At 39.8% G+C, this 23,773-nt stretch overlaps 1 protein-coding gene across 1 annotated transcript in view; it reads left to right on the forward strand.

Annotated features, from left to right (window-relative positions):
* Positions 1 to 200: 200 nt before the first annotated feature.
* Positions 201 to 23,773, forward strand: part of LOC149282405 (receptor tyrosine-protein kinase erbB-4-like) — a 174,723-nt gene continuing 151,150 nt past the window's right edge. Inside the window, exons 1-2 of the mRNA XM_089498277.1 lie at positions 201 to 221; positions 373 to 600. Coding sequence (XP_089354403.1) covers positions 201 to 221; positions 373 to 600 — 249 coding nt within the window. The remainder of the gene's footprint in view (positions 222 to 372; positions 601 to 23,773) is intronic.

Here is a 23,773-nt window from a genome sequence, read left to right on the forward strand (position 1 = left end):
GACAGTAAAGCCCAATATGCAAATTTACCATACTGTAACTGTGTATTTGCATATGGGGTCTGAAATGAAAATCAGAAACCGTGATGCTAATTTGATTCTTGTAGCACATTATGCAGATTCAGTTTAGTTCTCCACAGTCATAGTGGTTCATAGATTTGTCTTTTTGAAGAATTATAAGGAGAAAAAAAGTAGACGATACAATGACCACCAATGTAGATATCGTGTGTTAAAGGAGTTATAGTAATAGTAAGTTTAGAAAATGAACTGTACGAGTGTTATAACCAAAATATATTAAAGAAAGTGTTAGGGAAACTACATATGAAGAATTATTATCTGTAGTAATAATGTTACAGTGCTTTTGATGTTGGTTAGCTCCCTGGGAGAGATTACTGTGTTGAATCGCATTGTGTAGCCACTCACTTACCAGTTCCTTCTTATTCTGTTGCAGTTTGCTCTGGTACAGAAAACAAGCTAAGTTCACTGTCAGACCTGGACCAGCAGTACAAAGCTATGCGCAAATACTACGAAAACTGTGAAGTGGTGATGGGTAACCTCGAGATAACCAGCATTGAGCATGGGCGCAATCTGAGCTTCCTAAGAGTAAGTAGCCATTCTCTGGTTTGGCACTTGTGATGTTTTATGATATATTTGGCTGATTTCTCAGCATAGAGGCCATTTTTAATATTACTGCGCAATGATTTTCATGTGTTAAGGTCAGTAAAAGTGGAGCAGGTACCAGGGATATTCAATGGTTATTACTCCATTTTTACATAAGACTTTCTGCTTATGCATAACCCCAAGCGTGCATATCATTAATGGTGGTTCTCTTAAACAGTAGGTGATACTCCTTATTTAGAATAAAATACTAAACTAGGAGCTCAAATGATACCCTAAGATGACGGGTTCATAAACTTGGTGTCTATGTGGTGTGCTTTGCAATGTGTGTCTTTTTAAGAGGAATTCCTGAAATATATAAAGCAATGCATTGGCAAAATTCTATTGGTCAATCATCTGGAACAATTTATTGGTTTTCATGGTGACTGCTCTATGTTTAGAGTTTTGCTCTCAAATTTTACCTTATAAATACGCACCATTATAGTAAAACTGACACTAAGATTGGTTTTATAAATGTTGGCAACCAAATTTGAGTTACCAGACCGTGTAGAATGGGATGGTTTTCATCTTAATGCAAATCTGGAAAAATAATGTACCTGCCCTCTTGGTATTTATTATTCTTTCCCATGTATTAATTTTATTTTATTTATATTTAAAGTAGAGTCAGAGGAAGTTTCCAATAGGAAAGAAGTCTATGAAATTTAACTTTTCATATACTGTACTTGTGTAGCTAATTTATTAAAGGTTGGTTAATACCTCACACAAAACCTCTGTAACTCGTTCTTGCTTTGGTGTCCACCTTTTCTAGAAGATTCAAAAGCTTAGTGTGCCTCACAACACTACATCCCAGTAAAAATCACAGTATTTTCAAACAGTAACTTTTGTAAAGAAAACAATTTGTTCTTGTGCTACATGACCTGCTGGCTTATTCAATGATCACGTTCTTCTAGACTTTAGGGAGGAAAGAACCAGCATGCATCTGGTGAAGGACAGGCTTTTTAGCGTTATTATCTTTTCATCAGAGACCAGGTCTGCCTTAAGGCTATCTAATACCAGAGGGGTATTTTCCATTATAAACATTAAACACTTGCCTTGAGCACCAGGAGATAAGTGTTTGTTGTTGAATTAAAATTTGTCTTGGTGTAGGGGTTTGGTGTGTTGGTGTGGCAGAGCCTGTCCCGGTGTGTGTGTTTTGGTGTCGGTATGGCAGAAACTGTCTTGGTGTGTGTGTTTGGGTGTCGGTGTGGCAGAACCTGTCCTGGTGTCTGTGTGTGTTTGGATGTTGGTGTAGTAGAGCCTGTCCTGATGTGAGTGTTTGGGTGTCAGTGTGGCAGAAACTGTCTTGGTGTGTGTGGTTAGGTGACGGTGTGGCAGAACCTGTCCTGGTGTGTGTGTGTGTGTGTGTGTTTGGTGTGTTGGTGTGGCAGAGCCCGTCCTGATGTGAGTGTTTGGGTGTCAGTGTGGCAGAAACTGTCTTGGTGTGTGTGGTTAGGTGACGGTGTGGCAGAACCTGTCCTGGTGTGTGTGTGTGTTTGGTGTGTTGGTGTGGCAGAGCCCGTCCTGATGTGTGTTTTTGGGTGTCGGTGTGGCAGAACCTGTCCTGGTGTGTGTGTGTGTGTGTGTGTGTGTGTTTGGGTGTCAGTGTGGCAGAGCCTGTCCTGGTGTGTATTTGGTCATCTAAACTTTCTAGGCCCAGAAATCAGTGAGTGGAAAAGTAAAGGAATTGTGTTATTTACTCTGCAGATCATATCACAAAGGCAGAAACCTGGATGATGGTTGGGATTTTCAGAGTCTGTGAAACCCAATTTAATTGTAAGGCATGATTTAATTCTGTCCCTCTTAAGGGAGAACCTTTTACATACCCACTGACGGAACTGGAACTTTTTCATCTAAAAGTTTTTGCAGTAGCAAATGTTTTGATTACATTTTGTCTAGTCTCTGTAACTAATTTGGGCCTTTTAACATTTTTGGTTTCTGGGATTTTAGTACAAATAATGTGAAAATAAATGAATAATTTATAGAGTGGATGGCAAATACCGTGTTTCCCCGATAGTAAGACACCCCCGATAGTAAGACGTATCGGGAGTTTCAGAGGGGTCAGCTAATATAAGCCGTACCCCGAAAGTAAGACATATGTCTTACTTTCGGGGAAACACGGGGGATTTGCCTACGGCCTACGGCCGCATTAACGCAGGGCATAAGGGGCGCCTGCCCCTTAGGCCCGCCGCACCTGCGACCGGGTCCGCCACTCTAAGGGGCCGGGAAGTCCCCACCAAGGCCGGCCTTACGTGTCTGCGGCCGCACAGGATTTAAATTAAAACATCGGGGTTTTTTTTTTAACTTTATTTAACATCCTCCATGTTAAATAAAGTTAAAAAAAACTTTATTTAACATGGAGGATGTTAAATAAAGTTTTTTTAACTTTATTTAACATGGAGGATGTTAAATAAAGTTGAAAAAAACCCCCGATGTTTTTATTTAAACCCTGTGCGGCCGCAGACCCCTAAGGCCGGCCCCTTAGAGCAGGGCCGACCTTTGGGGTGTGCGACCGCACAGGGCGCCACACTCCAGGGGGTGCCAACCTGCGGCACCCGGCACCCCTCCAGAGACGGACAGTAATGTCCGCCGCTGGAGGAGCAGGCTCGCAAGGGAGCGGTATCGGAGGTCTTTAACAGACCTCCGGCTCCCTTGAGTGATTTTAAGCCGGGTTCAACCCGGCTTAAAATCACTCAAGGGAGCCGGAGGTCTGTTAATGACCTCCGATACCGCTCCCTTGTGATCTGCGCGGCAACAGCTGTTGTGCGCCGGGGTTTCTTGTCAGATCCCGGCGCACAACACTGAAGCCGCGCCCACCGCTGTCCGTGCCCTCTGACCCGGAAGGAGACAAGAACTGGCGAAGAGGAGGAAAAGAAGCTGAAAGAAGAAAGGAAAGGTAGGAAAGCATTAAATTCGAAAATTTTTTCCCAATATAAGACATACCCCGAAAGTAAGACATAGTGGGGCTTTTAGGGATAAAAAGAAAGTAAGACGCTGTCTTACTTTCGGGGAAACACGGTAGTGTGACTCAGGTATGTATGAGGGCTGCGTGTCGGTACAAGAGCTCAACCATAAGATAAAATATATGGGGCTGGCGTCAAAATGTTTCCTGGGCTGCTTTTCATTCCCAGTCCGGCCCTGCAAAGCTGCAATACAAAAGCCGGTATTTTTTTTGCAGTGGGGTGGGGACTCTGGAAAGCGGGCCAAATATACAAATATATTTCCGGATGCTCTGTGCATATATAAAGACGTAGTAGGTATATTAAAATGAACATTTGTCATACGAATTATGCCCAATCCAATATTATGGGGGGCCTCACAGTAACTGTAGCCCATGGGCCTACAATGTCTTAATGTCTTGTATTACACATGTTTATTACACTTCTAAAAGTGCCAGACTTTTATAAGGATCTCCTGTTGAACAAGTGTCCTTGGCCATCTGTCACCCTCTGACATGAGCTGTTTGCTCCTGGATTTTTACCCTTGGAAGAGAGGGAGCAGAGGGAGATATTGTCAATCTCCATGACATGTGAGCTACACTTCACTGGAGCTGATACAGAAGTCATGTTGTCAGTGTGCGTCACCCTATCTCTCTGCTTAATTCTCTTGGTCCAACAGAGGACAGACCTCATCATAAGTCATCAGAGTTCTCACAATCAGGCACACCTGATATCTTCTGAATGTATCAAATGTAGCAGAACAGCTTTTTCATTGGGATCCCGGTCTAATTAAGAATGAAATTACACTACAAAACTCATTACACATATCATTTAAGCCAAGTCTAAAACGCTTCAGTCTCCCCAGAGGGAAGAGGTAGCAGCTCACGCAGTGCGTTCTAACTTAATAAATCCATTTTTCATTTAAATGCCTCAGCCACTAGAGAGAGTGGTTCTATTCTCTGCCGTTCACCAAATCCCTTAATAATACTGTGCGAAGTGATTTGTGCATTCATTGTGGGAATTTGCAAGCGTACTTTGGCACAGTACGTGTTAATGCTGTTCATAGAATCATTTTTAGAATGGATTATACTGGCATCTATCAAGGAAGGGAATTATCAATATATAGGATAGTGGTATATCTGGTCATAAACCCAATCAATAAATAGTTTTATTTTTAAAATAGCAACAGTACATTTGTTTTATTAAGCACATTTTTGTACATTTAGGTGGTTTTATACTGATGGATTTAATGGTTTATTGAACTAGTTATATATTGAGATATGGTAATTAAAGAGGGCTCCAGTCAAATAAAATGATGTATTACTTGTATTTACGTTTGGATTTGCCAAATAATTCTAGGTTTAGTTCTGGATACTTCATTAACTAGTTGATATGATGGGGCTTTTGCTTTTCATTTGGCAGTCTGGCACTAAATAATAAATATTTAGTTCACATGTTAAACTCAATAAAGCTGAGCTAGGTGGCAGTCTGTGTGCAGAACCAGTATTGTTTTCTAACTTTTCTAAATCACTCTCCATTCTTGTAAAGGCCATCTTAACCAACCAACATCGGCAAATAAACAATAGGGCAGACAAATGTCTATCTTTTTCTCCATCCTAAAATACATTTACAGCGTTTATCCCAGAGGTATAATCACAGCTCTGTGTTGTAACCACTTTTCCAACTAATACAAAAAAAATTGTTACGAATCTCAAGGAAAAAAAATTAGTGGCCCAGGGTTACTGCGTCATGCGTTTTTTACTGGGCTAAAATGCTGACATTGGTTGCAGATATGAAAATGCAGCAAATACAATTTTTTTCCTGCTCCCGCTATGGGATTGAGTGGCCTTGGGAATGTGTTGTTAAAAAAACAGTTTGCACTTTGCAGCACTAACACACAAATACATAATTGTATGGTAAGAGTGAGATTGCTGGATACTAGCTCATTCTGTTCTCATTTACCAAAAATGTAACTCTTAGACACCAAAAAGGTCCATCAGAAAAAGTAAGGTTCTCTTATTATGAAAACATGAAATGAGTGGTGCGCAAAAAAACATAAATGTATACATTTATATATATTTAATAAATATAAATAAAAACTTGTTTTAAACAAATTTACTTTGTGAAAAACCTTAAAACAAACCCCACTTTGTTTACCTAAAGATCAAAAAAGCATACATAGATGACCGCGCCCCTCACACCAGTGTGGAATAATAAGATATATAATACCGACAGGATATGGCCTCAAAAGGATCCAAATGATATGCCCTGGAAGAACATGAAAAGATAAAAATAATAAAATAGTGTAATATATCAAAAAAATATAACAACAAATTGTAAGAAGAACATTTCTCTCTCCTCTGTAATAACAGATGGAACCCCAAGTATAGATCCGGAGTCAGTGGTGGTAAAAGGTAGATAATTTTAATGGAATGTAATATAATGTTAAAATTTGGTGTGTCAGGAGCCTTCAGAAACACGACGTCCCGCGTTCTTCCATAGCTGAAAGTCCGAACAATATGTGTGATTGCATATAGTTAAAATCAGCTTCTCCTTCCTCCTACGTCAACACGTATGACGCGTTTCGTATACTACTTCTTCAGGTTCTCTTATTCCCTGAAGTGTACAAGTGTACAATCTCAAGCTTTTTTTCTGGTTTAAGGATTATTATTATTAATGAATTTATAGTATTTGGAGACAAAAAATACAAAAAAGGCAAGAGAAAAAGTAATTTATGAAAAGAAATATGAAGCTTATAATTTCAAAGGATTAATGATTAAAACTCCTCAGAACTGTTTTGGTTGCTACTGGGAAGGAATACATTGTGAAGGAGTACAGAGTGGTGCTGAGAAGGATTGTGAAAGAAAGTATACGGTTTAATCGGATAAACAAATGCTTTAGCATGAGTGCTTAATGTCCTTTAATAATAGTGACAACATCCAACATCCCAAATTCCCTGTTATTGCACTTTAGCATTTACACTCACATGATGAAAAATCCAGTCAGTTGAAAATGTTGTCTAGACCAAGGCTTGCAGGCCAGGTTTTGCCATATTAAATAAAAATACATATATTTATATAGCGCCAGCAGATTCCTCAGCGCTGTTACAATAAGGGGAATAATTTAAAATCATAAACAAAATGAGAAGAGAGTCCTGCTCTTGCAAATTTACAATCTAGTAGGTGGTTGAGGGGGAAGTGAAACAATAGGAGAGGATTGGTTTGAGTTTGGATGATCTGAGGAGGTTGGTGGTCATTCAGAGCGCTTGATTAGGATGATGGCTGAGATGTTAGAATTGTTAGGAGGAAAGGTGGGTTTTAGTCACCTTTTGAAAGTTGGGTACAAGGGAGAAAATCTGACGGGTAATTCCAGCAAGGAGATACAGCAAGGGTGAATTTTTGGATGCAGGAGTGGGAACAGCCAATGGAGTGATTTGGCACAGTGGAACAGCAGATGAGGAACGGTGACAGAGAAGGATTAACCTAGCTGCAATGTTGAGGACAGACTGGAGCAGTGCAAGGTGGGGTATTACAAGGGAGTGGATTAGTATTTTGGTGGTTTGTTATGTGAGGAATGGGTGAATTCAGGACAAGTTTTTCAGGCGAAGGTGGCAGGATTTGATGAGGGACTGGATGTGATGGATGAAAGACAGACAGAGTCAATTGTGACACCAAGACAGGGACTTGTTTGCTGGATGGTGATGTCAACAGTAAGAGATATGTCAGGAAGATGGTGGCGATGTTGAGCTTCAGGTACTGCAAAGCCATCTATGATGCAGTCTTCGAAAGGCAGTCGATAAGGCAAGTTAGAAGTGAGGGCTAAAGGTCAGGAGAGGAAATATAGATTAAGGTGTCATCTCCATATAGGTGGTACTGAAAGCCAAAGGAACATATGAGTTGTCGGAGGGAAGAGGTGTAGATGGAGAACAGTAGAGGTCCAATAACTGGGAGGTCATGGGATTTTACCATTCCAGGTTAGTTAATAAGACCTCTACCAGGGGTTTAGGAATCCCAAAAATATCATCATTTCCAGTAAAGATTGTATATACTAGGATATGATGTTCATAGTGATACTGCCTGGTGCCTCTAGAGTAAATTAAAAAGGGGCTTGACTCCTGTTTCTTATTGGTTCCTACACCCATCTATATCAATATACTCAATGCAGTGATTATACTGAATGATTGCTTAGTTATGGCTCTTGTGGAGTCTTAAACTGGTTTTGCAGTGTAACAGTACAAGCAAGCTGCCATTATGGCATTGTTGGCAGATATCTCCTGTTACCCTCAGCTAAGTCTGGGTAGGCCAATGTGGTTTTGTCTGATGCCAGGCTTGGCTCCAGCTCAGCTTAAGTCACGCTACCTCTGGCTTGCCTACATCTTAGTTCAGCTGCCATTACTGAAAACCCCCATAATATTTAGTTATGAGTCTTTAATGTTATGGTTTGTGTGGTTGTCTGATACAGAGAGATGTTGTAGAAGTGTCCTAAAAATCAGTGATTTGTTAATTTGTGTCTTATTACATATTGTTTTATATAGTGTCATCATGTCCAGTAGCAAAGTACAATGGGTAAACATTACATAACAAGTACTATATAACATAATAATTTGACTTACGGAAACAAGCAGTAAAACAAGTTTACTAATGCTACACATTAGCTTGATTTAATCCAAGAACACTGTCACTTCCATCCACAAACCTTCATCTCAGGAGGCACTGTGACTATCATTCTGAAATAAACACCAATGCTTTTGCCTAAATATTAAAAGCTGCCTTTGGCGAACATCCTCCATAATGTTTCCACAACCCTAAAAGCTATACAGCTAAAAGCTATGCAGCTTGTTATTCACTCCTGGAAACAGAACAGCATTGCTTTTCATTGAGGCATAAAGGAAATGTTTTTTCATGGCCTGAGTTCACTTATTAAAATATAATTATTGAAGTAGGCAGGTCAAAAGCTATCATGGACAATGATTAATGGCAATGCTCAGCAAAGAATGGAGACTACTAGATACTTTAAACGTACAGAGAGAACCCATGTAGAGCTGTATAAAGAGAACAAATGAAGCCATTACGTTGCTTGATGGAACATGAATTAGGCTCACTGTAATAGCTGTGTCACGTACCAGCGACGCACTGTTGACTACACTATAGTTGACACAGGCCATACAGAAACTGTCGATTCCCTTCTGGCATTGAAAGAGTTGATATCATCAGAAGCGAATGACGATCCCGTCCTTTTGTGCACACAGGTGGTTCTCTACACTGATGGATGAGCTGAATTTAAAGTGATTAGAGTCTTACAAGCCAAGCGAACTTTGAACAAAGGTACCAGTCAGAGCCCGTCAGAAGGACCAGTGATTAATTGCCCTATTGTGTTCTGCATTCCAAAGCTGCAGTTGTAGCGCAGTCCTGCCAGTTTTTCTCATGCCCTCATGATTTCCTGATATCAAATCTCTTGTATGTCCAGGAAACTAAACATAAGCAATATATAATCTAAGTGATGAAAGCAATAATATGAATTTATCATTAGTTAAGAATTCTTTATCACCAGGTGTATATACACAGAACATAGTAGCGGCATGGTGAAAGGTCTGCAAGAGATAAAACCTAATAAAAGGCCATAATACTTGGTACTGGTAGCTGTAGTTATTTGTGTAAACTATATTATATCTCTTGCCTTTTAATATGTTTTACTTGAATTTTCAGAAAATATGGAATATAGTCAACAAAGAACGGTCACTAGGAAGCACTGCCTTGCTTTCTGAGTGTACAATACTTGAATGTCTGTTCATAAATCCGAAAAAGTATTTATTTTGTGCAAGAGGCTTGGATTTGTAATGCGACAATAATCTACCATTACACCATTTCACGTCTATATTTTAGGGACAAAGGGCTCTGGTGGCTTCTATACTTTAAAAAAAAATGTCCTTTTGGGTCATGAGTGGAAGTTGTCAGAGGTATGACAATAAATAGGTGTAACAAACTTGAAAATGGGTGAGACGTAAGCATTGAGGGAGAAAACATGGGAATGGGTGGGCTATGATTATCCACTTTTCATATTTTTGCCTTGAAAAATGAAACTTGAAATATACCTTGCCTGCCCAGTGTTAGATTAGCCATTAGGCACACTAGGCACATGCTTAGGAACCACCAAGCTCTGAAGGTCCCAGTGCACCAAACCAATGGATATTCTGCAAGTGCACCACCCCTCATTACAAGTACGGTAGGGAGTGCCTTATCCAGTCATGGTATTAAATAAAAAATCAAACATATGCTTGTAAGGAACAAAATTACCTGTTCCTTATATCCTCACACACATATAGGAGCCAGTGTCTGTCATCTTTTATATATATATATATATATATATATATATATAAAAGTGAAAGCTGTGGCTTCATGTGTTTTTTTCTTACTTAGCGTTAACTTAGTTATAGAGTTAAGGGTATAGATATTATTTACATCATGCTTTAAAATTACTTTAAATGCTTTGACATCAGATTGTGTTTTATGAGACTTGACCTGATCACACTAGGGTCCTCCGGTGCTCGCTGGCCCCTAAGCCCCACATAATTATTGAAGCTCATACATTCCTGTTAAGAAGTGTTTGAGGTACTCAACTTATCATTGATTCAAAGATCATGCCTATCAATATGTGTATGGATCTCAGATGTAAGGCTGGTATGACATGAAAACAAGAGAATTACATTTGTAGAGTGTCCCAAGACCTCCCCCTATGCAATTAAATGTATTTTCCATTGATCGGTCCAGATACTTTTAGCAATGTTTTTCTCCCTCCCTCTGAGCACACCACCGGCTTTCCATCAGATTCTCATGCATGTGTGCTTACAAGCTAATACGGAAAATTTGGCTACAAGTGAAACTTTGAAGATCCTAGCAAGTGGTGAAAAAAAATGCATTCAAAGTTTTTACACCGCATTCTCCATCAACAATATTATGGTAGCTTACCCAAGAAAGTATGTAAATAACCATATAAAAACTATAATAAAGTATAGTATGAGGTTGTTATACCTGCTGTATAAGAGGTTATGTCTAGAGATATTCTGGAGCTAAATGAGGAGGAACTGGCAGTTTTATTGATTTCATTTTAATACTTTTGTACCAGAATTGCTCTCTATAAATAGCCCTGGATTTCTTAAGAGGTTCTAATATTTTAAAACATCTCTGGGGAATATAGGGTTAATTGTGTTCTAATTAATAAACTATGGTGACCCATAAGCATCCATGAAAGCTTCCTCTGCTCCTTATAGCAGACCAAGGGAAGATTCTGGGGCTACATAAATTGCATATAGGTGTCGGGCTACTCTTATAAGAACTGAAAGGGACATAACCCCTTACCCAAGACTAAACAGATTGACCCAGAAGCCCTGTAATCAATTCTGATATCCAGAGAATAGTTGCCAGTGTTCCTATAAGGCTTTGTTGCATGCCATTGGCCAGCCTTTTCAGACTGTGGGACATACAATAACTATACCCCCTTACATTTCGGGTGTCCAAATTGGGACACCAGTGTTGAGGAGTGTGGCTATAGGTGGGAAGGGGGTATGGCCAGACCAAGAACGGGGGTGGCTGGCCAAGGGAGTGGGCATGGATCGGGTGTTGTCCACCACCATATCCAAAGAACCACCTTGTGGTCCTCTGTTTCAAAATGTTGCCAGGTGGCCCCACAAAAGCAGAACAGTGGGATAGCTATGTGGGAAAACTGTGACTGTTCCATGAAAACCGGGACACTTGGGAGGTATGGTATACTATACCCTTGAGGCCTAGTCCTTCTCCCCAGACTGCCAGTAGTACCTGCTTTCGGAGAACAGTTTGGTTTCGCTGGTTATGCAAATTCCACAACAAAGAGAAATGCCTGTGGAATAATATGTAACACAATTTCACAGCTCCGGCAGAGCAGAAGAGATGTGATTAAAAGCAGCATCCAAATCACAACATATTTACCAAGCTTTCTAAAATATTAGTCAAACATCTATCATGCTGTTAAGACACAGATAGTGCTTGCTTTGTCTGAAATCATTCTGAGTCATGGAGTAATTACATGGTAATCAAACAGCAATTAATTGATATCATTTTCATCTTCTTCCAATGAGTAAAACAAGTGCAAAAGCTGGGAAGACAAGGCAGAAACCTGAAGTGAAAGCAGTAAATAGGTAAGGGTTTCTAAATGCCAAGTGACCATTTTGGGTCAGAAGTCAGAGTATTATGTGTGAACGGGGTGTTTTTTTTTCTCCTTCAGCGGAAAGTGACAGCAAAAGCTGCCATATAACACAACTCAAAGGAATCGAAGCATGAGATAAGTCTTAAGTCTATATACAACATAATTAAACTTAATTTAAAAAAAAAAACTTTTTAATATTGTCTTATGTGGGAGGTGGCCTTTTTACGTCTAGATCACGTGTTTTAAATTGCTGTGTCACCCTAATATATTTGTGATAGTAACTGTACACAACAATTGTGTGAAATCTCTAGGATTACATGCACATTCTGCAAAACCAATGCAGGTAGAGTCTAGGAAGTGTGTTACAGCTTTCTATTTGTATTGACAGTAGGCAGGGGAGAGGTGGCACCTTCTGGTCACGGGGGGCAGATAAAGCCAAGTGGCTTCTGGTACACACTCACGCTAACACACATACTCCCACACTAACACACACATACTCCCACGCAAACACACAAATACTCCCACGCTAACACACACATACTCCCACGCTAACACACGCATACTCCCACACTAACACACACATACCCCCACGCTAACACACATATACCCCCACGCTAACACACACATACTCCCACACTAACACACATACTTTTACACTAACACACACATACTTCCACACTAACACACACATACTCCCACGCTAACACACACATACTCCCACGCTAACACACACATACTCCCACGCAAAAACACACTTACACACAGCCCACCCCGAAGAAAATGACATTCTTCCCCTTTGCTGTCTTGCAGTTATCAATGAATTCTATTCCACATTTGTATTCACACATGTTATACAAAGTGGAAAAAGAAATTGATGTCACCGTTATTCTTTATTTGTTTGTATCCAATCAGTTCTATATACAGAGTTGTTCACAGAAAGATCTGAAACATCTGTGGTTATTTAAATGGTTTGGCATTTGCACAAGACAAATCCTATATTTAGGACATAAAAAAGTACCATTTTTATTCATCCAATTATGCCAATGACACAACTTAGTTAAAAAAAATGTCTCCAATACCAGCATAATACCCTACTCTCTTACTATCTTCACCTTGCAGATCTATAAGATTTCACAAGTGAGGTACAATCCAAGACCTCCAACACCAGCATGATTACCTGCTCCCTTAGCATCTTTACCTTGCAGATCTATAAGATTTAATGCGGAAAAGAAATCAAATGGGATCTCACTATAAATTTATTTTAAACCAATTATCCATGTTTCATTATAATTCTAAATGATAACCAGTCATATGCACTAAATCGTAATATCTAACATCTAACCATCCATCCTTAACGGAAACTTCAACACTGCCATGGAGCTGGATCATCATCTCGCTCATCATAACATAACGCAAACTTGAAGGTCTACCTTCTAGACATATGTTTTTAGGTTTTAATGATTCTAGGTTAAGTCAAGTGAGATCTAGAAGGTATTTCAGCTATGACAAAGAAATGTAACACTGGTCCAGCAAAAGGTATAAGATGCAGTTTTAAGTATCAACTGCTCCAATTCTACTTTGGAAGCAGTTTGTACAGAGAGGGGGCATCCCAAGGCATTTTGCTTACATGCACATCTCCAGGAGCGAACGCTATAGGAGGTGTACTATTTGTAACTAGAAAGTGCTTGTAATGTAACTCAGAGGTAATTACCCTAAGAGGAAGATTGCAGCCAATTGTGAAGCATTGATGGGCTATATACATTGTTTTCATCGCTTGGATAAAATGCTTTATTTTTAGCTTTTCTGATCTGCTGGCATGTCTAAGGTAATGAACAGAGGGAGAACTTGTCAGAAGCATAGCAGCTTTTTCAATTTATTTACCAACTTTACTGGCCGTCCATCACATCTCCAGAATACACAGAACGTACACTCATTGCCACTTGACTGCTACCACAAACAGTAACTAAGATTTCTTTTGAAAACACTCATTAGGACTACACAACACTGAATAATATTAGTCCAAAACAGAGTTTCTCCACAAAGGTTGTAGTCGCTAAACCATAGAGGCTGCAGAAAGTACAGCTTTTTCTAGGACTTTAATAATGTTTATTTATTGGTACCCAAGTTGCTTGTGGAGCTACAAGAACGTTTTACTTATTTATAGAGATCTAATTGAATACCACTAATTGTGACTGACATAATGAGTAACCGAGCCAATTGTGTTCATGTCAGGCAACTGTACTGTTTGGTTGTTAATAATAAATACTTCCTAAATGTTCTGTGGGACACAAGTCCCCTTTACCCTATTCCCGCCCTCTGATGTCGCATTTTTTTTACGAGCTTATAGTGTCACACCCCTCAATGTCAAAAAAATGTCTATAGAAACGGCAAAAAATGTGTTTGTAAGTTGTGCAGATAAACTAGATCATTACATAAATGCCTTACTCAGTTAAAGGAAAATAGCTATGAATGGGTCACTTAAATAGTCTCTGTAAAGACCTGCAAACTAAAATACCGTATTTGCTCGATTATAAGACAAGGTTTTTTCCAGATCAAATAGGTCTGACTATGAGACGACTAAGATCCAGATCCCCCGCAGCTGCAGGGGACCTGGATCCTCCTGTCTCCCCCCCCCACCCACTTACCGGTGCTTCTGAGTCCCCGGTGTGTAGCTGGGGCAGCGTGTAGATGTCTACGCGGTTCGTGTAGACATCTTCCGCTGCAACAGGAAGGAGGTGTAGCTAGCAGCGGGGGTTGTCTGCGTCCATCACGCAGACCTTCCCCGGCTGTCAAAGATCAGAGTTCCCTGCACCGGTGCCGGTGCGGGGAACTCTGATCTCTGACAGTCGGGGAAGGTCTGCGAGATGGACACAGACAACCCCCGCTGCTAGCCACGCCTCCTTCCGGCTGCAGCATAAGTGTGTAGGATCTACACGCTGCCCCGGCTACATGACAGGGAAGTCAGAAGCACCGGTAAGTTTGGGGGGGGGGGAGTGTTAAATGGGGGCATAAGGCATTTCTGGAGGCAGAGTGCTCTGTGAAATGCCTATTAACCCCCTTAATGCCACTCTGCCTCCAGAAATGCCTTTTTAACCCTCTATACGCCACTCTGCCTCCTGAATGCCTTAAACCTCCCTATATGCCACTCTTCCCCATAATATGCCTTTTAACCCTCTAAATGCCAGAGTGGCAAATAGGGGTATAAGGCATTTCTGGAGGCAGAGTGGCACATAGGGGGTCAAAAGGCATATCATGGGGCACAGTGGCATATAGGGTTAAAAGGCATATCATGGGGCACAGTGGCATTTAGAGGGTTAAAAGGCATATCATGGGGCACGGTGGCATATAGTGGGTATAAGGCATTTCTGGGGCAGATGTGCATAACTGGGGGGGCAGGTTGGAAAATAGAAGGAAATAAAACCAAAATATTTTTCTCAATCATAGCTTTTATTAAAAAAAAATAGTTTAGCTGAATTAACATTTACTGGTAAAACTTTTTTCCTATAGGGTCGTCTTATATTCAGGCTTTTTCTTTTTTTTCCCTAAATTAATATTCAGATTTGGGGGGTCGTCTTATAATCGAGCAAATACGGTAAATGTGTCCTGCTTTGGCCATTTACATTCAGTTATTACATTACATTTTATTTATAAGATGCAGGTTGGTTTCGTAGCACTACTACAACAGAGATCATTAAAAGTAACATTAATATTGACAATATACAAAATAGACAAAAACACAAAGACATGCTAACACATAATGGTACAGAAGAAGAAGAGGCAGTATGTATTTTTATGTATTTTGTTATTTAAACTGTGTTTGTATAGTGAATCATCATTTAGCCCTTTATTTTTAAATAACTAAATTAATTTTGGATGTTGACTATTACTACTGCTAGGCCGGATGTGTAGTTTAATGAGTAACACCTTATAGAGGGTACAAACTATGTAGTATCTGTGGTCCAAATTACCTTCCTTCCACAACCAATCCCCTCTTTCTATCTACAAATATGTATATGTACACGTATATATATATATATATATATATATATATATATATATATATATATATACTGTATATAATTAACTATTTGTTACTTTACAATATGGACTGACACTTTAATATATTTAATATATATTGATTTCATTCATGTGAGTGCCTCATTTTTATATCATATATCTATAATTTATATATTAAATGTTTCAGGGTGAGTTGTGCTTTTACTTTAATAAAGATGTCTTTGTTTTCTAAAAGCCTCTCTTTAAAACAGATTATTAGTCCAATAAACAGCGATTATCACATGCTACATTTAACAGTAGTTGACAGGGGCAAAGTGCTACTCCTATCGACTTTTTCTTCTAAAAGTGTGCTTTTTATTTCCATTAATCAGCAAATAATGGACCTATTGGGCCCTGGGTAATGTATGAAGTGAGGTAATTTCATGAAGGATAGGAGAGGGGGAGGGCCTTACAGACAGAAAATGGTTTCGCACGTTTAAAGATTCCCCACCAATTACACATAAACAATAATTAAACCAGGTGCTTAAATTGTGTAAAAAACACTTGAAGCGTGCAAATGTAATTAATTACCATTCACAAAGTGGAAAAAAGATTCATTACTATTATGTTTCTGCTGTAATATGTTTTCATTTTGCTTATATCCACGCAGATTAATTATTTATTATTAATTTGTGCAATTAAATAACTTCCATATAGTAAATATGCATATATATATATATATATATATGCATATATATATATATATATGCATATATATATATATATATATATATATATATATATATATATATCCTGTTGTGCCATGTAAGATGCAGGTGTTAAAAAGCAAGTCTTATGGGGTCTTGGAAGGCTGCTCCCTATACTGGTTATGTTACCTATTAAAGGCATCACCGGTAATTAACGTTTTTCAAAGCGCCGAGCCCCCATGTAAGTTTTGATAGCGCTCACAGCATGAGATAAAAGCTCAGTGGCACAGAGCATGGGCGTTTGTGTTTAAAGAGCTTTTAAGTAATGTCTGAGAAATGCTAAATAAATAAGCGGAAAACACTTAAACACATTTCAGTTGATTTACAAAGAAAAGATTAAATGAAGCTTCTTGCTTAAAAAGAAGGGAGATAGGCTTTAAAAGGAAATCACAGAGAAGAGGGAAAGCGAGAGATAACAGAGACTGGTTGCTGCTGCTCGGAAAAAGAAGCAAGAGTGGTGGAATAATTTAATTGCTCATCAGTTAATTATACAGTATTATAATGTTAATGTGTCTTCACGGTGACAGTATAATAGGTATAGATTGGAGCATAGGAGAAAGAAAGTGTTGGTGCAGTAATTATAAGCAAGAGCAACGCCGTTAGAGTAATTATAACGCTTCACTGGGTAATTAACGTATTGTTCGACTCAAGATGGGAGAACAAAGAGAAGTGAAGTTAAATATTGAAGGACATGGATCTGACAGCAAGAACTGCCCCAGAGCTGTTATCAGCCATTGTAAATCAGGCTAGGGCCACCAACCAATCACAAGTCTTCTTACTCCACCGCAGCAGTGGACAAAACAAGAACGCTCACAGGCCAAGAGATGTGATTGGATCAGGCTGTTGTCATGGCAACATCCCCTCCCCTTTACAACAAAGATTTAGTTGTTATCCTATGCACAGACTTAAATACTTATAATAGTAGCAAATAATTATTATAGTAGCTCATGTTAGAACATGAATAATTTACAATAGTTTATATGAATGTGGCTATTGCGGGCCAGGCTGTTCTTTAAGCAGAAGGTCTTTTGGGTTGGCTCTTCCTAACGTATAGAGATGAAAAGGTGTGGAAACACAACCTGCCCACTCTTCCTTTGGTGAATAAACACTATAAAAGTATTGATGTTCTAATAGCATATACAGTATTAGTGATCAGGAAAAGAGGTGCCCATTCAGGTCATAGGGTAGGTCTATCTATTTGTGCAGCTGGGGCTAATTAAGCAACTGCTCATATGAGCAGGGCTAATTCCAGCCAATCCTAAGTGGTCAGGGAGCAAAATGTCCTCCACAGAGAAGGAACAGAGTGACCTAGTGTCATGGTCCGCGTCACGGACCGCAACGAAGCAATTCACCCGAGTACCCGCGGCTAGCGGGTACTCGAAACTTACCTCTCCTGCAGTTCCGGGACCTTGCTTCGAGGTGCCAGCATCCAGCAGGCACCCGGGGCAGGTCCTTCTCGGTATCCCCATCACAAGTGATGGGCGGTACGTACGGGGCCGAACCACGCCCCCTCTCTTATAGTATGCCTCCCTAGCGTTACGTCACCCGTTGGGGGCGGAGCTTGGTTGAAGCGGCAGATTCAAAAGCCGAGCACTGACTTCCATTCAGTGCTCGGTTATTGTTCTAGCTGAGCAGTGCCTTTTACAGTATACCTACCTGATTGTCTCTCCGTTGCTGAATTGTGCCTGTCACTGACTTTTGCTGCCTTCTCCACTCCTGATCCGGCTTGTATGATAACCATCTTGGTTGCTGACCCGTGCCTGTTCCTGGCTTCGCTGCCTTCTCCACTCCTGACCCGGCTTGTCTGACGATTCTTACTATTCATCAGTGCCTTTGCTGCATACTGGGTTCCTCACTTTTATTCTCAAGAACTTTGTGACACCTAGATACCTAGGGAAGCAACATGCTGTAAAGCAGACTTCCCACAAACCTCTATCATGCAGTTATAGGAATTAGGATTGGCAATAACGTGCCAATTTACTGCCCCATTTACCTGCTGACATTTGTCCCACTAGATACTACCAACATTTTTGTTCTCAACCTGCTGAGATCAACGAAACATACAGATGTTTCTTCTTTATTTACCGGGTTTACTTCACTGGGTTTATATATGATAAGAAGGCTACTGGGGTTCTAATGGAGGTCTGTGATTCAGGGAGACTGGGCTTTCAAAGAAGGGACTTATGTGTATTGAATGTAATGAGTGAATGTAATGAGTGATAAACAATATCTTAGGAGACCCTAACAACATACTACAACTAATTAAGTGTATTTTATTCACGACAAGACCCCTTGTTTCAGGAAAAATCAAACGCAAAATGTGTTGCTCGCAAGCAAAATTTATGTTTTTTAATGGCCTGGAGCCTCATTTCATTTGAATGTGGCTGAACATTTTGGGTTGGTTTAGAAGGATGCAGTTAAAACTCTCATGCATCGTAAAAGAGATGGCAACAGATATTCGCAAGAAACGTACAAAAAGTATTCAAAGACGTGCAATTTGACAATAACTTGTTAGAGAATTTCTTAAGCACTCTGAGGGAGGCTGGGGGAGGACATACTGACTACTGACATGTAAGCTTGTGCTAAGGTTTAGACTCCCTACATCCGTTGCATTTTTCTCTGAACTCCCAGCAAACAGTTATTTTCCACCCCATACATGAGCTATAATAAGAATCATTTTGTGTTCCAGGATTTTATTTTCAGTCATGGATGTAAACAGTAGCTTGTTTTCAAACAGTGGTGCAGTCTTTTTCGCAGACAGCCTATTATGCTAAATGTTTTCAGTTCTCTCCTCCAAAGCACTCACCCACTCACCGTCTTCTGACTCACAGTTTCATGCCAGACAGGGATCAAAAAGGAGTTTGTTTACACCCAACGGGAGCATTATCCGTAAAACACGGCAGTCGAAGTCAATTTACAACTGACAGACGATGTGTCTTCTAAAAAAATCGGTGATATCTGATTATGACAAATATTTGTGTGGAGAGCGATGTCTCTAACTATCACTTACAGCAAGAGAAGGCAGTCTGCGTTTTTCCATTTGTTGTTAAATTATAACACTTGGATACGTGTTTGGCCTGTGGGAACCTGGGTCAGACCCTAATGGTTGATTCACTACAGCTTCCATGATCATCATCCAAACTACAGCTAGAACAGGACCGCGGAGGGCTAGCAGCATCTCCTTCCGTACAGATTTGGTGATATTATTATGTGATGCTTTTCCCTCTCTCATCCAGCAGACACAATGAGGCAAAAACCTTTAGTAGTCTTATCTGGTAAAATCAGTTATGACTGCATTATATAACAGATCTTTTCGGAGATCTTCAATCCCCCTTTACTTGACCTTTCTATACAAACTCCAGGGATCTGCTGACCTTTGGAGTCCAATGCTGCATGTGTAAGAGTCATCAAAGAAGCTAAGTGGAGTGGTAATGCATAATAATGGGTAGATTTGCTGAACATCCAATACAAAATTCTAAAGCAACTAAATGTACATTATTTGAAAGAAATTATAAATTCTTAGGGTCTCTTAAAAATAACATTGGTTACTGCGGAACAAGCATCCTTTCAAAGTTTAGTGTCCTGTTTAGCACCCATAATAAATACCCCAAAACCTCATAATAAGATGCTCACTCACTCTTACAACATTTTACCTGACTGACCACTGACCGTGCTGATACAAGCTCAAACACATTGACCATTCTCAGCCATGCTGATGCTAACTCAACCACACACGCCACATACACGCAATAAGTTTCTATGTTTTAAGCGGGGCAGTTACGATTTTTGGATACTGTCCTGCTGAGCTGCTCTGCCTTTGCAGGCAGTGCGAATCATGAACCAGTGAGGGAGATGAGAGGATCTCCCCTGACTGGTCCACTGAGCTGTGAAATCTGTGATTTTGCAGAATTATGTCATAATTACTGGTATAACAAACACACTTTGCTTCTACCAAGATTAAATTATCGAGGATCTCTGCACGTTTTATAGTTTATGGAACAGAATTTGTCAATCTCACCAGATGGATAGATATTTACTTTGATCTTTTTAGACCCGCTGCAGTTCCGACATGTAATCAGCACCCACTTGTATTTAACCATCCATATAACTCTTTTATTACCTCTGCAAAGCACAATATGATAAGATGTCTCATCTTTAAGATACACCAGGTCAAATTTATTTTTACATGCTGTAAAAGGAGGATTGAGGTCCTACACAACTATGAACTTTAGTTTGGGGCCTTACATTATGAACAGAATGTATTTGTGGTTGTGTCAGTGCTGGTTGTTGTTTGTGGACTTGCAGGGTAACACAGGTGACCCTATATACAATGTAGTTTCGGGTATCTTTACGTTCACTAGCCAAACACCCATACAGTTTTGTAGATTTTAATTACACGCTACATGTGAGTGGAACAAAGTAGATCTCAGAGAGTTTGGTTTTGTAATGATAATTTCTCTGGTGTTATCTGCAACAAAATATACAGACTGCTCTGTCAGCAGAGGAGCAACAAACAGAAATCCCTCACTATCTGTGTAATTTGTAACAATTTAGAGGCTTCTGACATTACAGGTCACAGTCCTTGTAATCACAACGCAACTTATATTTCCTTCACTCTACGCAATTTCATGCATGGTTTGTGCATCCATAGACTTCTGCGGTATGTAGTGAGTAAGAACGATACAGGAGCATCGAGGTCAATGCCATATCAGAAGTTTGAATAACGTAAGTATGGGAATTGGGGACAGGATTAACTAGCTGGTGTCATAGGTTGTTTGTAGCTGGTTGGAGCCTTAAAGGAAAGCCAATTCCTAGCTTTTTAAGGTTTCATTGTTATCACTAATTCTGTGACAAAACTAAGCAGCTCAATAGAATCGTTGGAGAGGCATCACGGGAACTGTAATCTACATGAGCTAAAAGTTCAAATCAGTTCCCTCTGTTTGGAAAGAATTTGAGTTAGAGTTGGTTGCTGAAACAAGGTCCGAATTCAGGTATATACTAGGTGTAGGGCCTAGCAGCAGTGTATTTACCCCCAGTCCCCTCCACCTCCGTGGTTATTGTCTCAGGTACAATAAAAGATGCTATGTGCCTTTAAAAAATGAACAGCTGGGATATAACGTCATATCCCGGGGTGTTGTATCTTAGAGGCGTGTGGTGCCTCTTAATGCTGAGGCAGCATAGCGTCCATAGAACCAATAGACTCATTGGGGAGATCAAAGATCTTCCTTCAAACTGACCCATTGTGTGGCGAGACGCCGGGGGGTTGATCACCCAAGTGGCCAATCTACCCTTGGATTTTGTACCAGGGGGATTACTGCCCTCCTGGACCTGCCACCCTATCAGGCCAGAATACATCACTAAGGGATAGTAATTTACACTGAGGAATCTGAGGGTAAAAATAAAAGGTCAGCAGTTGTAATTGCTCGTATGTAACAGGTCTTTTGTTATTCACCAAGTTCAGATAACAGTTAAAAAGGGATTCACTATGAGGTGTTTTAGTGTTTATTCAATAATCCCATTATAGGATTAGCTAAGGGTGGAGTAATAATTGTTCTTGAACAAATCATATTAGTTCTACACACTACAATAAATCATAGTTGATTTCTGTAAATGCCACACATTTCCTGCAACTGTTTAATCTCATCTGCCTGAGAGGCTCTCTTTTTATTTTTTTGGTGATGACCATAAAAGCCTTTTTTGTTGTTACTTTGTCATCAACCTGGCTATTACCAGCATCTTGCGGCGACTAACTCTTTTTCTAGCTCTCTTTCCTTTTTCGTGTCTCCCCCAGCAAGGCTTGGAGCTGTAGAAAGTTGACGCTTCCTTGGAATTCAGTGAGCTTTTGGTTTTCACTTGGGTTGTCTTCACTGAATGCAAAGTGCTTGGCTCTGTCCAGGATGTGCATGAATCACAGTCATGTTTCATTCCCGGTCAGATTTGGGGAACTTAATTTGTATATGTTTGCAGGCAGGATAACAATGGAATTGATAAAAAAAAATCTAGGAGTTTGTTTCCAACTTACAAACTGACAGTGACAGATAAATCAATGAAATTTGTGGTAGCGGAGAGACACTGCAAGTCAGTGTATATATAATATATGTCAGTGTTCTTCCTGTGACTGCTGGAAACCTGAATGAAAACCTGTTACTTTAAATTTTCCAAACATGCTGGTACAGGAAAATCTACAGAATTTTGGATTGAATTCAGATCTGTTTTTTTATTGATGGTGTTGTGTAGACTGGCAGTAATTCAGGTTTCCAATATTTCTTTATTTAGTTTTTTAAATAATATATTGCAGTGTTGGTTCTGTGTGTTAATGCATGTCTGTATACAATGTGTATTGTGACTTATATAGAAGAATGAAGCAACACAAAATACAATTAGGAGATATGTCAATACAATGGTAATTGCCCTAACCATAATCAGGTCCAGTAGGAAGAACTACCTGCCCCACACAGTGTGAAAGCTAATTGGTAAACAATAAGAGGAAATATAAGACCTGTCTATTCAGCTGTTGTACAGCTTAGATCTGTACCTAAAAGGCACCTGGGGGTCTACTGACATTAGAATTTGCTCCTCTCTTGGTGCCGTTGCTATTGACTGGAAGCATAACTACAGGGCTGCAGCTGTGTTCAGGCATCTGATTCCCTAAGGGTCTGGCTTTGCTCCTGGTGCTCTACCATACATGAGGATAGGGATATCCAAAGTGCCTGAGAAGCCAATGTAGACCAATATCCTGAACCATCAGTTCTTTGTCTACACTGGAATGGATAGAAATCGCCCTGGTTTCTCATGCTTGACCACCATGGACTAGTCACTGAACAAACTCTTCCACGTCTACAGAGAACATGGGGATCCCAATAAAGTTCCTGAAGCATCCCATTTAGTTTTTTTTCCTACCCTGCTCTGTTAATCTTTCTGTCATACACTAGCAAGAGGAGTCTGATTATTCTGGGCCCCACTATAAATTGATCACAATGTTTACATGCGTTATATCTTTGTGCAAGTCTCGGTTGTCTATTCGAGCTAAGTGTTTTGGTACATGGGCTCAGTGTAGCTTAAGGAACACGAACTCCCTGCAGACAGTATCTGGCTGTCCACTTTCTGTACCGCCATCCTGATTTTACTGACAGCAGGGAATACGTAGCCCCCCTAACCACCATGTTTTCATGATTTGTTTTATTTTAGGACTTATTTTAAGACTTTAACAATTTAATATTTTACATGTGGCATTGTGACGGA

The sequence above is a fragment of the Sceloporus occidentalis genome, unplaced genomic scaffold, assembly GCF_023333645.1.
Source record: "Sceloporus occidentalis isolate IW3139 unplaced genomic scaffold, rSceOcc1.0.p SCAF_117, whole genome shotgun sequence".
Taxonomy (NCBI): domain Eukaryota; kingdom Metazoa; phylum Chordata; class Lepidosauria; order Squamata; family Phrynosomatidae; genus Sceloporus; species Sceloporus occidentalis.